Raw genomic sequence first — 15,958 nt, forward strand, 5'->3', positions numbered from 1 at the left:
AAATAGGCAACAGTTCTAGTGTCTAATTGCAAAAGCAAACGGTGCCCAAAAACTCCCAACAGCAAACCCAGTCTCTCTAAATGATTGGGAAAAGTATCTACTAGAGGTCTATAAGGCGGCAAATTCAGAAGAACCCTGTCAAAAAATCTGTGGAAATTGACAAACGGTCAAGAAGAAGAAGATCCAAAATCGTGGATCGGTAGCATTGTCATCTCCTTTTGAAAAAGGGCACAAAACTCTCTCCGATCAATTACAGGCTAACTCTGTTGAAAGCAATCGGGAATATCTTTGCAGCAAGCATCCTGGACCATCTGAAGGACTGGGCTTTCTCAAGGGGGGTGATTCCAATGGCACAGGCAGGATTTCGTCCAAGCACTTAGTAATTGACATTATCGCACTCCTACAATCAATAATTGACAGATATGTTGTAGACTTTCATACAGCTTTCCATAAAGGTCAACAGGCCCTGTCTATGGAGGAAGCTGATGAAAATGGGGGTCCCAGGTGTATTATTAAGATTAATTGTGGTCCTACATACTGCAATGTGGTGTAAAGTGTAGATGGGAGAAGAAAAGGGCCTAACTGATAGGATCTCTACCTCAAACGGCCTTAAACAAGGCTGTCTGTTGGCCCCCTTGCTATTTTCCTTGTATGTACGTGACTTGCCGGTATGTCTAGAAGGTATTAAAAAAATCCACCTAAAATAGCCTCACATAAAGTACATACCCTAATGTACGCCAATGACATTGTCATCCTTGACCTAACGATCTGTCTATAAATAGTTTAGATGCTCTTCTCGCTTACACAAAAAAACTTCTTGAAAATAAATATTTTGAAGACAAAAGTGGTCCCTTTTAGGAGAAAGAAGCATCATACTCATTTTAATTGGAAACTAGGTGCTTAATTAGTAGAAATGGAAAAAAGAGTATGTATACTTAGGGAGAATATTCTCACAGACATTGGAAAATTTCTCACATCTGCGCCACCTAGAAACAAAAGCTACATCCCATGTAAATGCTTTAAGGAAATCTGTACACTTATTCAGGAAAGAGAAATTTCCAAGCTCTCATAGAAATGTATCGAATAAAGATCCCACCTACTCTGACATATGTCCTAGAATATTTTCCAAAAAAAATATTGAATTTTTTGCATAAATATGGAGGGACATTTCTACGGAAAATAACAAATACTAATCAGGCCACTCTAGGACTGTCCCTATCAAATATTCTGGTCAATACAATTAGGTGGGCATATAATATGCTACATGCAGAAAAAGATACAGCAAGAGCTTTACTAAAACTTGAAACTTTTGAAAGTGGCTCGGGTGATAATACATACAACAAAAATCTCGCAGTAGCTTTCTCACACTTTAAGTGTACAATCTCACTCTTACTGACCTGGTCGCTGGCTCACCCAAAAATCTTTTTAAAAAATATGACCCCACATCTTAGGTTTGATTTAGACTTAGCCAGTTGTTCACAGCTATCTCAGTATAGGTCTTATTCTGCTTCTCTTGAGTATAAGATCTATCAGAAGTGTTTGAAATTCACTCTTGCACATAGTGTGCGGTGAAGCATTATTCTGCTTCGTTTGCGGTTTCTGCCTCAGAACTCCGATAGCAAACATTGGGATAACTCTACTGGAGAAGCAGGAAATTGTAATCTTTGTAATGGAAGGGAACAGAATCTAGTTCATATGATACATATATGTCCAAACAGAGAGATAGGAGAAGCTCCACATTGTTTCGTAAATCCTATATTTTTAGTAATAATGTCTTCAGGGGGAATTTATGGTTTTTAATAAAATTTACTAATGTCTGTTTTAGGAAAAATTTACTTACAGCGAAGGATATGATGGCTCTTATTAATTCTCCGCCAAATGAATTTGTCTGTAACAATGTATATACATTTTTTAAATCCTTTTTTCCATTGTATTACCACTGGATGAATTTATGGTAATTAAGTAAATTTACTAATTTCAGTAGATATCTAAATCAATTAAATTAATAAACTGATAAAGCAGGGCTGCTGTCTCCCCCATTCTCCGAGAGCTACACTGGCTATCGATTGGAAAAAGAACACAATTCAAAGCCCTCTGCTTCATGTTCAAAGCTAAGGCAGGGCTTGACCCAAAATATACACAAGAGCTGGTTTCTCAGTATATTCCTTCCCAAGTTTTAAAATCCGTCAACCAGAGATGAAACTGTGAGCCTAAAATACACCGGGTACGTTCAGGTGAACGTCCCTTTATTTATCTAGGTCCAAAACTGTGGAAAGCCTTGCTTCAGTATATGCGGAATTGCACCTCTCTAATGCACTACACAAACTCTTAAAAACATGGCTCTTTAAATCGTAGTGTCTTCAGAAGCGCCTTGCAGTGCTTAGCACCAGGAAACCCGATGGGTAGCTGTGAATGGCAAATGGCAATTAATATTAATAATAATAAAATACCTGTTTCCACTGGATGCAATAACAATTTCATCTCCGACCTTCCATGTTACAGCATCTTGTAAAATCAGAGTAGATGACCCTGCTTCAGCTGTCCAAGCCAATCGAGTCCAAGTCACAGGGACTGGCAAGCCTATGGTAAAAAAGACTAGTTTGTTGCTTTTAACATATTTGGAATTATTTTCGATTGTTTGAACTCCAACTGAATGTTCCAGTAAGTGTCCATGTACAGCTATGTGAGATAAGTGTGAGTGTATTAGCTAGCTCAAATACACTAAAACTTTGACTATGCAACTGAAATATTTGGTAATGTTGAAAAGATAAGAAAAAGTCATTGAAATATGGATCATTAACACAATCTAATCAACATTGCTAAATTGCTTTTGTTTGTACCCTGTCTTTGATATCAATCTTTCAGGAATGAAGTAGGTTTTTATGACTACATGTAATACATGTGGCACTTGTACATGCCTGTTTTGCATGGTCAACCCCATTTGCTTTCAACTCATGCTGTTGGTTTTTGACTGCACACTGGGTTACCGCTAACCAGGCCCCAGTGAAACGTGCTCTGACTCCTAAAATATGTAAAAATTGGCTACAATGCTGATTGGCATATTTAAGTTACCTATGAGTCCCTAGTATATAGTACAATCTTTCTGATTACTATTTTTCAAATGATACTTTTAGAAATTTGGGATTTCTCTGCCTGAGCCAAACGTGCCTTTCTGCCAGTGTTCAGTGTAATCTGACTGTTGAACTTAATTATCTTCAAATAAAGCATACTCTGTCACAAGCACATGTAGTTCACATCTGGGCCTTCCTGCTTCATTGTCCTACTAGCCATCAAGGCACCAATCCCAGTAGGAGAGGAGTTGCCCCAGAACCGGTTTTGAGTGACCACAAGGGAGGGCTTCATAGCCACACCTCTGAGTGGGCAGTGGGAGCTCTGCACAGGCGAAGTAAGGTTCCGATCAGCCCAGTGGGGTAAATTACATTGTTACAGAGAAGGTGCTGCAGATCACAGATGATTTGCTGCAGATGTGTCTAGGGTCACCCCTGATATCAACTGCCTCATAGGTTAGGGAGTAGCCAGAAGTTCCCCCATCTCACAGGCTGGTACTCAGCATAAATATGACACTCCCAGCCCACTTAAGAAGACCTCTGAACCTGTGGAACACATAAAAAAGACTGCACATGCTACTGTGAAATGTGTGCAAACTCACAAGGGCCTGGCCTGCACCCACTTGTACCAAGAACTGAGAAGTGGACTCCAAGGGTCAGTTCACTGACTGATTGTTAAGCTACAGGGACACAAAACCTGCAACCACTGGAACCACTTTCCTGAAGAGCCCTGCTGACCAGTTCCAACTGGACCTGCCCTGGACTCTGCTGGTGGCTTCTACTGAAGTGAGTCCTGACTCCCAAGTGGTGTCCCTAAGGTCCCATTGCCCTTAGATAAGTGTCAGAGAGTACTGCTTGTGCCTAACTCTAAAAGCTGGGACTTTTTCAAGGACTTTTGCTTGGAGAGCCTACCAAAGTTCAGGACTGACCTACCAAGTCAATCTGATGAACGTGTCTTTCTGCTGGGCCAAAGATTCAGGTTGTTCCCACTTGGAGCTCTTCTGCAGAAGCAAATCCATTTCAGTGGGACATTGCAGAGAAGGTATCTGGCCTAGTGGAGTTGTGTTCGGCAACAGCTTGCAGTATTGCCAAACTGTAGGAATCCGACCTCCGGAAAAGTGACTTAGACCGAAGTCTTCACAAGGTGAGGGTGCCAAAAGCATCAGGCTAGCGAGAGACTTTCCTTGGCTGTGAATTTGAATATCTCCAACTCTGAGATCTTATGCCAAGAGTCAATGGTTTCACCAGGACTTCATCTGAAGTCTATCCAGCCTCGTTGAACCCTTATCGGATACAGCCTGCAGCCTTGCCCTATGGGCTACTTTGACTTCCAATTGAGAGACTAAGTCAGAAAGTAGAACGTATGACTGGGATGAACCTGGTCTCTGATTGCAACCCACACTACATTGCTGTTGGCCTCAAAGCAAACCCTTTTCCCAGCCTAGCACAAACAGTTGTCCTATTGTGGTATTTGCCATTGAATTTTCAAACTTTAAAAATTGAAATCTCTGGATCCCCGTATTAGATTGTTTTGCAGTTTTGTTCTAATTTGGATCATTAAAATATTAAATATTTTGTATATTGGAGTGGGATTTTGATTATGTGCAGTAAGGACATGATAATGATCTACATATTCACATTTAGAGTCCGAGTATTTAGCAGATGTAATCTGGTCAAGCAATCTGTTTTTTAGCTTGGAAAATTGAGTGTAGAAGAATTCTCAAGTGAAAGAAGTATCATGCCCACTCCTCTGTATCTTAAATGTATCTGAAAAGTAGAAATTATAGGCAGAGTAGAATATTCTTTGCCCTTAGGTAATATCTGATATGCTTTAAGTTTTTATTATGTATACACTGCGTAAGTTTTATTTTCAACTGTTGTGTATTAAACCATGCTAAATGACAGAGAGGGCTTCAGATCTAGAAATCTTACCATGAAGGTCAAGGATTCCTCCTCTTACTGCAAGAGTCTTTGCTCCATAAAGTGGAAGTTCTTTAGAACGCAGATGCCCGTGAAGTGTGATTATTGCCTTGTGTTGAAAGGGGGCATCTTCTGTCCCAATCTACATTAAACACATAGAAAACAGAAAGCTTAATGTTTAGTCACACAATATTTAATGCAGAACGTGTTCTTTTAACTGTCAAGGATTCCACAAGCAGCCAGTGTTGATGATATTGGAATGCTGGTGGTCTGTGACAGGTTGGTCCCTATATCAGAATTTTAATTAGAACAATAGAACAGTCAACAATAAAGAATTTTAAGTAGCAAAACAAGAATGTCAGTAGGAACAAAGGCCCATGCATCCAATGCAATGCTTGCATGTAGGCAAGAGTAAGGACGTATTTCATATACGAATAACGCAAAATAAATTTAAAAAACAAGCACCTCTATACCTTATACATCAATTCTTTTAAATAGATCATAAGTTTCACCTATTGCTTATAATAATATATATAAATTGGAGCTAGACTCTTCTGCTTGTCGGTTCTACTATATATAAGGCTATTTGTGTGTTTTTTTTCAATTTTTCCGCAGTATTCAGCTAAAGAATTACTGAGTTCAAGTAAAGTTTAAGATCATGTCAGTATCCTAATACATTGAGCACAAATAATGGGGTGACCCGGTGTCCCTCAGAACCTGGGTGGGCGTATTATATAAATACAATGGTTCTGTCGGGAATTTCTAATTTCTTTTAGAAAGTTCAAAAAATATTCATTACATGTAACAGATATCAGATAAATGAGGGAAAAAAAGAAAAAAGCACACACCAACAAAATGTTTGCAATTGGGTAATTTAAGGGAATAAAGTAGTATGGGCTGACGTAATACATAAGTTCAAAAGAGCAAAATATTGGTGACTTGTGGTGATAAAGTGACATGTGATGATAAATAGTATATGCAATATATTTCAAATGCGGCAAAAGTGAAGAAGTAGAATAGAAAGGTACATTATTTCTTGATATGTCTTTATGGTTTTTCACAAATGCTACAAGATCCTATGTGAATTAATCTGTGATCAGAAGCATTTGTGTAGACATATACGGGTGCGTTGACGTTTCGACCCCGTGTACTGCGCAAAATATAATAAGCGTCACAGCGGGTCTTCCTCAGGACAGTGCAGATGGGTATACAGCCAACGGAATGAATAAAAGCTAGTTTAGGGTGTGTGCTCAGAGATCAGGCAGAAAAGGACTGTTCTCTATGAGGGTAAAAAAGCTTACCCAAGTGCAGATTTCGGTTAATATCTGCGGGCGTGAAGGTTTTCTCAGTCAAAGTTGTAGTCCTGGTGAATCAGGAGGAGGCCTGTGGAGTGATAATAAGGTTATAAACACAGGGGGAAAGGCCTCCTGGAAACAACAACATGTAGGTGCCGATCACGATCCGGTAAAAACCGGGTACGAACCGTCGGACGGAGCATATTCTCCGTCCGACGCGTACCCGGGCTCAAAAATATACAAACAAGGAATTACGATTCGCACGGAAACACCATTTCCGTACGGATCGTACAAAACCCCGACCGACGAAAATAAACATACAAATGTGATCCGGGAAAGCGCCGACGTGACGTCAGGACGCACGCAGCCTGGAATTACGATTTGCACCGACGTCATCCCGCACGGACAATATTTCCCGGCAGCCAAAAACTGCCGGGAAATCAGGACGACGCGAACAAGGAGCACCTGCACGCGACGGACAGACATGGACCCGAACCTACGTGTCATCCCGGCCCTCATAGCAGTCGACCTCCTCTACAGGTTACGACGCAGACGCCGCAGAAGGTCAGAACAACAAAGGGGGGTGAAAGGGGGGGGGAAAGGGGGGAGGGCAGGACCAGGGGCAGGCCACAAAACCCCCACCAAAGTCACACAGCACACATGCCCTGGACATACCTGACCCCCAGGCCCTGGTCACTATGAGGGGGTGGGGGCGTGTCCAGCAAAGCCAGCGTCCGCCACAACGGAAGTGCTTGACGACGCGAACCGGCAACACAACAATACAGGTATGTCCCGTACCCACGCCTTAAGAGCGTGGGTACGAGTCGTACCACGCCCACACCTACGTCACCCCAGCAATGGCGGGACGGCTGTACCCACGTGGCAAAGGCCTGGGTACGGCCCGCACAAGCATTCCATAGCGTGGGTACGGATATGTACGGACCGTACCCCCACCCCCGTATGCATGGAGCGTACCCCCCACCCAACAGTGTAAGTACGACCCGTACCCTCAGCCGCGTATGCATGGAGCATACCCCCACCCCAACAGTGTATGTACGACCCGTACCCTCACCCCAACCGTGTAAGTACGACCCGTACCCTCACCCGCGTACGTATGGAGAGTACCCCCCACCCCAACAGTGTAAGTACGACCCGTACCCTCACCCGCGTATGCATGGAGCATACCCCCACCGTGTATGTATGACCCGTACCCTCACCCGCGTACGTATGGAGCATACCCCCCACCCCAACAGTGTAAGTACGACCCGTACCCTCACCCCTGTACGTATGGAGCATACCCCCCACCCCAACAGTGTAAGTATGACCCGTACCCTCACCCGCGTATGCATGGAGCGTACCCCCACCGTGTATGTACGACCCGTACCCTCACCCGTGTACGTATGGAGCGTACCCCCACCCCAACAGTGTAAATACAAACCGTACCCTCACCCGTGTATGCATGGAGCATACCCCCACCGTGTATGTACGACCCGTACCCTCACCCGCGTACGTATGGAGCGTACCCCCCACCCCAACAGTGTAAGTACGACCCGTACCCTCACCCGTGTATGCATGGAGCGTACCCCCACCGTGTATGTACAACCCGTACCCTCACCCGCGTACGTATGGAGCGTACCCCCACCCCAACAGTGTAAGTACGACCCGTACCCTCACCCGCGTACGTATGGAGCGTACCCCCCACCCCAACAGTGTAAGTACGACCCGTACCCTCACCCGCGTATGCATGGAGCGTACCCCCACCGTGTATGTACGACCCGTACCCTCACCCGCGTACGTATGGAGCGTACCCCCCACCCCAACAGTGTAAGTACGACCCGTACCCTCATCCGCGTACGTATGGAGCGTACCCCCACCCCAACAGTGTAAGTACGACCCGTACCCTCACCCGCGTATGCATGGAGCGTACCCCCACCGTGTATGTACGACCCTTACCCTCACCCACGTACGTATGGAGCGTACCACCCACCCCAACAGTGTAAGTACGACCCGTACCCTCACCCGCGTATGCATGGAGCGTACCCCCACCCCAACACTGTATGTACGACCCGTACCCCCACCCCAACAGTGTATGTACGGACCCTACCCCCACCTCGTATGCATGGAGCGAACCCACACCCGTGTATGTTCTAAGCGTACATATCCAGAGACAGGAGGGGTGGGTGCAGAGTCCTCCAAGCAGTGTCCAGAGACAGGAGGGGTGTGTGCAGAATCCTCTCAGCAGTGCCCAGACACAGGAGGGGTGGGTGCAGAGTCCTCCCAGCAGTGCCCAGACACTGGAGGGGTGGGTGCAGAGTCCTCCCAGCAGTGCCCAGAGACAGGAGGGGTGTGTGCAGAGTCCTCCCAGCAGTGCCCAGACACAGGAGGGGTGTGTGCAGAGTCCTCCCAGCAGTGCCCAGACACAGGAGGGGTGTGTGCCTATCACTCCCAGCAGTGCCCAGAGACAGGAGGGGTGTGTGCAGAGTCCTCCCAGCAGTGCCCAGACACAGGAGGGGTGTGTGCCTATCACTCCCAGCAGTGCCCAGACACAGGAGGGGTGGGTGCAGTGTCCTCCCAGCAGTGCCCAGAGACAGGAGGGGTGTGTGCAGAGTCCTCCCAGCAGTGCCCAGACACAGGAGGGGTGTGTGCCTATCACTCCCAGCAGTGCCCAGACGCAAGAGGGGTGGGTGCCTAACACTCACAGCAGTGCCCCTGCAAAGAAAAGGGTGGAGTACCCACAGATCCAATGCCCACAAATGTCAGTCAGGTGCACAAAGATCCTGCAGTACATGTACCACATGTGTGCGAGGCAGGAAGTATACATATGCATAGCGCCTAAAAGAATACATGTACACATGAAGTCATGGCAACAGTCTACATACACAAGTACAGTGACCACCAAGGACCCCACGAATGATGCAGGTGGAGACATCGCTCAGCATGCATGGGCCAAGTCTAACGAGTCCGTCACACACCCAGCCAATGTAGACACAGCTCAGCACCACATATTGGAAAGACCCTGCAGGGAAGAAGTCAGGTTACACAGAGGAAGGAACACACCTTGGGACGATGTCACCATGCAGTAACTGCTTACATGAACAAAGTTATGTAGCCAACAGCTTGTGATGGCACACAGATACCAGGGTACCCCCTATGACCAGAACACTACTACATTACCCACACACCCAACACATGATCACCACCCAAAATCATGTAGCAGCCCCACCAACAGCAATACCACAAAAGCAGTAGTGCTCTAAGGAAAAAAAAAGGCTTTATTCAGCATTTCCAAATCAAGTGTGTGTGGATAAAGTTCAATATTTACAAAGCCCATAGGGCAGTCCATGAGTCACAGCTGGATGGGGGACACAGTGGGACGTGTGTCCCCTAGCTTGCCTGCACAGTCAGACTCCTTCGTCTTCCACAGCGGGGAGGGCATCATGTGGGGGGGAAGGACCAGGCACCGCAGGGACATGAGGGTGAAGGGTAGGCGTCGTGGGTGCAGGGATGGAGGACTCCACCACAGGGGGTGGGGCAGGGCCAAAGGCGGAGGCCAGGATGGCGCTGCACACCTGAGAAGGTCCTCCAGAGACTCCCCTGCACCCGAAGGAACCACAGGCCCCAAGGAGGGGGGGGGGCGGAAGGATGGGTCGCAGCGCCACTAGGGGAGGGTGTGGACAGGGGGGGACTCAACCACCCTGACCGGGGACTCCCTTGACCGCTTGCGGGGTGGTGTCACAGAGGGGCTCAGGGACAGAGCGGCCATGAAGGAGTCCTTGCCGGATATGTGGCCAGGAGAGCTGAGAGGAGGGGATTTGGAGGGAGTGGATTTGGTGGAATGCGGACTCCCACTCTGGCTGCGTGACTTACGTTTGCCCCCCGACCCAGTGGGTGTGTCTACTTCACTCTGTGTGTGCGTGCCAGGAGGTGTGCGTATGACCTTCCCTGCTAGTGTGGTGCCTGTGTCTGTTGTGGTGGGTGCATGCTGACGTCTGGGTGTACGTGGGACAGGCATGGGAGTGGGAAGTGTGGATGGGTCAGGGGTAGGGGGTTGGACATAGCGCTGCAGGAGACCCACTGCTGCAGTCAGTGTCGACTCAATGGACCTCAGCAAGTTGCGTTGGTCAGCCTGCGATGAAAAAATGCCCTCCAAGTATGCCTCCATGTTGTTCAGCACTTGGCTGTGGCCATGGAGGACATTAAGCATCGCAGCCTGACCAACCTGCAACTGCCGCTGGATGTCCACAGACTCGGCATTGGCGGCAGCAGTGGAGACAGGGGCAGGGGGTGCGGTGCCTGGCAGGAAGGAGACATGTGGTGACCGGGCACGCTGGGAAGGGACACGAGCAAGTGGGAGGCGGCTGATGGCAATGGAGGGGGCGGGGTGAGATGTTGTGCCGCTGTCAGCTGCTGGTGCAGCCTCCGCCCACTCAGAGAGATCATCCTCGGACCCGTCAGCCTCATATTCTGTTGTGCCATTGGACAGGTCCTCGGCCTCACTCTCCTCCGCCTCAGTACCACTCAATGTGCCAGCCACGATGTCAACGCTGGCACTGGTGCTCGGTCCCTCCGCTCCGTCTGTGCTCATGTCTCCCTCCGTGTCCCCCGACGATGCTGTGGGCAAGGTGAAGAGACAGCAATTAATCACACACCTGTATACATATGTCACATGAGTCCAATCTACATAGGTTACAGTGCATAGCCTGAAAAGAAAGATCAGTAACATCTACAAAACTAGGTACAGATGTAGGGCATGCAACACACAGTTGGTTGACCCACCATGCCACTGAAAATCCATGTAGAGCATGACACAATAGCAAATGACATGAAATGGAGTTTGACATAGGAGCCAGGCCCTGGGGACAATCCAGCACTGCATCTGCACCACACAGCGTTGCCGAAAATAGGGATGAGCAGGGACCATATCCATGAACTTGAGGCACATGCTGAATAGGTAATACTGAAAACATGCCCACCATGACTGGCTCACTGCACCTTGAGTATATGTCCAGACAAACATCACACACTGGCCAGACCTAGCAAGGTGAATTCTGGTTCAGACATGTAGGCTTGGCCCGCACCAACCACCCCCTACATGAGACAATTTGTTGAGACACAGGTGGCACTTACATCTCTTAGTCTGGGTGAAATACACAGGGGCTGCATAAATGCAAGATTGGACGCCAAATACCCAAGGTGCGCCTGTCCAAATAATCATGTACAAATGGCCATCATCAGATGATTGTAACAAGACACACAGGCACTGGCCACTGTGAGTATGAACAAGGAAAATCAGGTCAGGCTGTACAGTGGACACTTGTACTACATTTTACGTCAATATACATGGTGCCAGGGGACAATGGCACAGAGCACAACCTATGCTGTAGACACTGAGAGTGTCCACGTTTTGTGATGACACACATGACAGCTTGGAAAATATGCCCCAGGGGACAGTAGTGGCCACACAACTCCATGGTCCTGAATGGGAATGACTGCAACACACGCCACCATCCCTGCACTATGCGTATCGCACACTCATGCACATCATGTCACAGGCCACAACATAGGACATGCGTGCTGTAAGGCATGACACTTGAGAGAATAACTCCCATGTCTGGACTCAGCATCAGTGCCAACTTTCATGGAACCCATATGTACTGAACTGGACAGGGCACAGGCAAGGTCCCAAAACCTGTTACACACCACCCCCACACATGATGCTACAGGCATAGTACACGTGGAGAAAGCGCCAGCCTACATTACCTTGTGAAGGAGTGACTACACACAGACCAGGGAACACATTGCAAGGAGGGGAAGGGAGGCAGGAGAGCACAGCTATACTGTGGGTAACAGGATCTGCACAGCACCTTTCAACCCTGGCAGTGTATCCATGCAACTCTGCACTTACAAATGCTGGTGACACACAACAAACACACATGTACCTACCCCCTTCCTGCTGCTGCTTCTCCTGTAAGCGCCTCTCCAAGTCTGGAAATACCACTGCCAGCACACGCTTGTGGATGTGGGTCAGATGGCGGCACCCGCGGTTCTTATGGGTCTCAGGTGAGTCCCCCAGCAGGACCCGTGCGATCCTCCGCGTCCAGCACCGGATATCCTGCCAGCGTTTCCTCACCTGGGCCAGGCGCCGCTTGCGACCATCCGCACTCCTCACGGCACTGACGGCGGTCAGCCATATCTGCTTCTTGGCAGAGGCGCCTACCTGTGAGGATGAACAAGTGACACTACATCAATACACCAGGCACATGTCACAGAGAGACATATTAGAACAAACTTGCTGTTTACAACAAGGCATAGTATGCATCCAACGCATTGCACCATTGTCATAGGGACATGATCCTCTGGGGAAGGGCAAAAGCAGTACGTGCCATTGAAAGTACACAGGTAGAATGAGGGCAACTACACAAGCAATGATCCAGGCTCACACTGTGCATCACAAGCTACACCAGGATAATGTGCAGCACCTCTAAGCAGTCACATGCCACAGGCCACTGACGCTACCGCAGCAGAGTACACAGACACACACAGGCACAGGACATTCACCTGCCATTGCCATATGCAGCGACAAACCTCCCTCTGCACATGTGCCACTAGACGGGGGGCTCACAGGTGTGGGGCTGGCCCTGCACATCAGACACACAGCACTGCTCCCTGCTCACATCACATGGGCAGGGTATATCCATCCCTCATGCAGCCCGGGTGCCACACTCCACATATGCACCCACCCACATGAGAGGGGACTTACACACACACACCCATGTCCAGGGTACGAACACATCATGTGGACACTCTCAGCACAGGTACACCGAACTAACACACATCTGTGGGTACAGTCACCTGTCACACTGGGCTGACCACATAATCACATGAGGACTGTAGAGGCCACATTCCCAGGAGGACAAGACAGGCAGAATGTGGCATGCACCATGCAGTGATTGTCACAGTAAACACAATGCAAGTGAGGACGGCAGACATGCACCACAGCATGCACTGGCTGGGAGACATCAGGCATTCCCCCCCTGGGACTCCCCCTACAGTACATAGCATGTGTGCCACACCTGGACACAATGCCAGAAGTCACAGTCACAAACAAGGGACACAGTCTGTGCTAGTAGACTCTGCACTCACCTGATACCCTGGTCGGCCATACAGCAGTGGGTACTGTGGGAGGATAACATCCAGCAAAGCCAGGTTCTCCTCCAGGGTGAAAGGCTGTGACCTCTCCACAGACCTTGACATGGGTCCAGGGAATCAGTAGCAGCAGCTGGGTCGTCGAATACAAAGATGTGCAGGCAAGTGCTCCCTCATGGGACCTGGCTGCCTTATATCTGCCTTGTTGGCCTGTTTCATGCACAGGAGTACAGAGTGATTGGTCACTCACATTTGCATCCTATGTTTCCTCCAATCCCTTCAAACCTAGCACAGTCAGTGGGTTCTTATTGTGTTTTTTTCTTGAGCATGATGTCAACTCCAGAACCACATTGCAACAAAGTAGATTTATTCAAACTGACTACTGCTGTGCACCTGCTTAAAAAAATTCAAACTTTAAACTTGGTCTCCATGACAACCTGCATGCATGTAGGCCTTTCTACTTGTCCCTCATGTGTCCCCTATGTAATTTGGAGTTTCACACACAGGTACGGTGCGTACCGGGGCCCTAGGGCACCACAATTGCATAGCAACGGCCCGTACAGGCGTGTGTACGGCCTGTATCACTATGGGTGTGCTTGCGTATGCGTACCCATAGTGAAAGTGAGCGTATGCACGCGTGTACGGTCCGTACCACTATGGGTACACATACGCGAGAACACCCATAGTGTAAGTGAGCGTACAGGCGTGTGTACGGTCCGTACCACTATGAGTACGCATACGCGAGAACACCCATAGTGATACGGACCGTACACGCGTGCGTATGCTCACTTTCACTATGGGTGTTCTCGCGTATGCGTACTCATAGTGGTACGGACCGTACACACGCCTGTACGCTCACTTACACTATGGGTGTTCTCGCGTATGTGTACTCATAGTGGTACGGACCGTAAACGCGTGCGTATGCTCACTTTCACTATGGGTACGCATACGCAAGCACACCCATAGTGATACGGACCGTACACACGCCTGTACGCTCACTTTCACTATGGGTGTTCTCGTGTACGTGTACCCATAGTGGTACGGACCGTACACGCGTGCGTACGCTCACTTTCACTATGGGTACGCATACGCAAGCACACCCATAGTGATACGGACCGTACACACGCCTGTACGCTCACTTTCACTATGGGTGTTCTCGCGTACGTGTACCCATAGTGGTACGGACCGTACACGCGTGCGTACGCTCACTTTCACTATGGGTACGCATACGCAAGCACACCCATAGTGATACGGACCGTACACACGCCTGTACGCTCACTATCACTATGGGTACACATACGGCAGCACTCCCATAGTGATAGGGAACGTACACAGGCCCTCTGAGCGAAAGTACAGTGCCTTTCACACATCACAGTGGTGACAGGCAGCACACAGGAAGGAATAGGGCTGACATACTTGTCCATGGATGGACATCAAGGCATTGTCTGGGCAGTACTACATGTGTGGGGCACAGGTGTGAAAGGCTGTGATGTGGCACATTACTCCTGAGTCGAGAAGGCACCAGATGTATGATGAGATGTGTACAGATGTTATGTGTGACGGTGCAATGTGTGCCAGGCATGCCCTTAACTCCTTTGACATGTGTGCATGTCGTACTGCACACTTGGGATGAGCGTCACTGGCATGGCACGGTCAACAACACACGCAAGTGTCCCCTGATGCCCGCTACAGGGGTTACCACACCAGATATGTCACTACCCACGGTGCACGATGTGACAATGTCATGTATGTGTGGGGGGTTCCCATTAGCTTGATGTTGGAGCTCCCTCAAAAGAATCAGCTGTTGCAGCAACCAACATGTGTCTGTGTGTAGATGGACATGGCACACTGTTCCGCACACCAGGCCACATGTGGTATCGGATGTGAGGTGCGTATGTATGCATGGGACACGGAGTAGCGTAACGAGGACATGTCTGCATCCTCTCTATGAATGTGTGGTGAGTCATTACATGTACACCTTCATGGCAAGGTGTGTGGGGTGTCCTAGTGTGATATCATGTGACCTGTGGCTCTAGTGTCCCGCTACCAGTCTCTGCAATCGACATCCTACTTCTGCTGATGTGTGGATGTATGTCACTCCTGTGTTGCGTCTGGCTGTTCACTTACACTGGGACACAGCTAATCGCATGCCATGGCACGTGGAGGTTCACAATCTCCGTGTGTAGCTGGGTCTTGGTAGGAGTGTCACCTGGCAGCCATACGTGTCCAGGGCATGTGGCACATACCTGACTCCGTATGTCGCATATGTGTATTGACAGATTAACATGTGCTCAGTACATATAAGTTGTTGTTGTAGTGCACTCACTCTTCCTTGTCACTTCCAAATTACTGCAGAGCGCCACCTCTTCCCCGACCACTTCCGGACTTGGCTGACATGCGGGAGAATGACTGTATCCGGTGCTACCGCTTCCCCCAACCGTTGATTGTGGAGTTGACGGCGAGGCTGGCACCACACCTGCAACCGCTGCACAGGTATCCTACGGCACTGACACCCAAGCTGAAGGTAAT

At 48.6% G+C, this 15,958-nt stretch overlaps 1 protein-coding gene across 2 annotated transcripts in view; it reads right to left on the reverse strand.

Moving 5' to 3' along the window:
* LOC146830894 (fibrocystin-L-like) overlaps window positions 1-15,958 on the reverse strand; it is a 1,907,335-nt gene that overhangs the window by 590,641 nt on the left and 1,300,736 nt on the right. For both annotated transcript variants that reach the window (XM_085605084.1, XM_085605082.1), the window contains exons 46-47: window positions 5,001-5,130; window positions 2,451-2,580 (exon numbers count right to left, since the gene is read on the reverse strand). In XM_085605084.1, coding sequence (XP_085461210.1) covers window positions 2,451-2,580; window positions 5,001-5,130 — 260 coding nt within the window. The remainder of the gene's footprint in view (window positions 1-2,450; window positions 2,581-5,000; window positions 5,131-15,958) is intronic.

This window comes from Triturus cristatus, chromosome 5_1, assembly GCF_964204655.1.
Source record: "Triturus cristatus chromosome 5_1, aTriCri1.1, whole genome shotgun sequence".
Taxonomy (NCBI): Eukaryota; Metazoa; Chordata; class Amphibia; order Caudata; family Salamandridae; genus Triturus; species Triturus cristatus.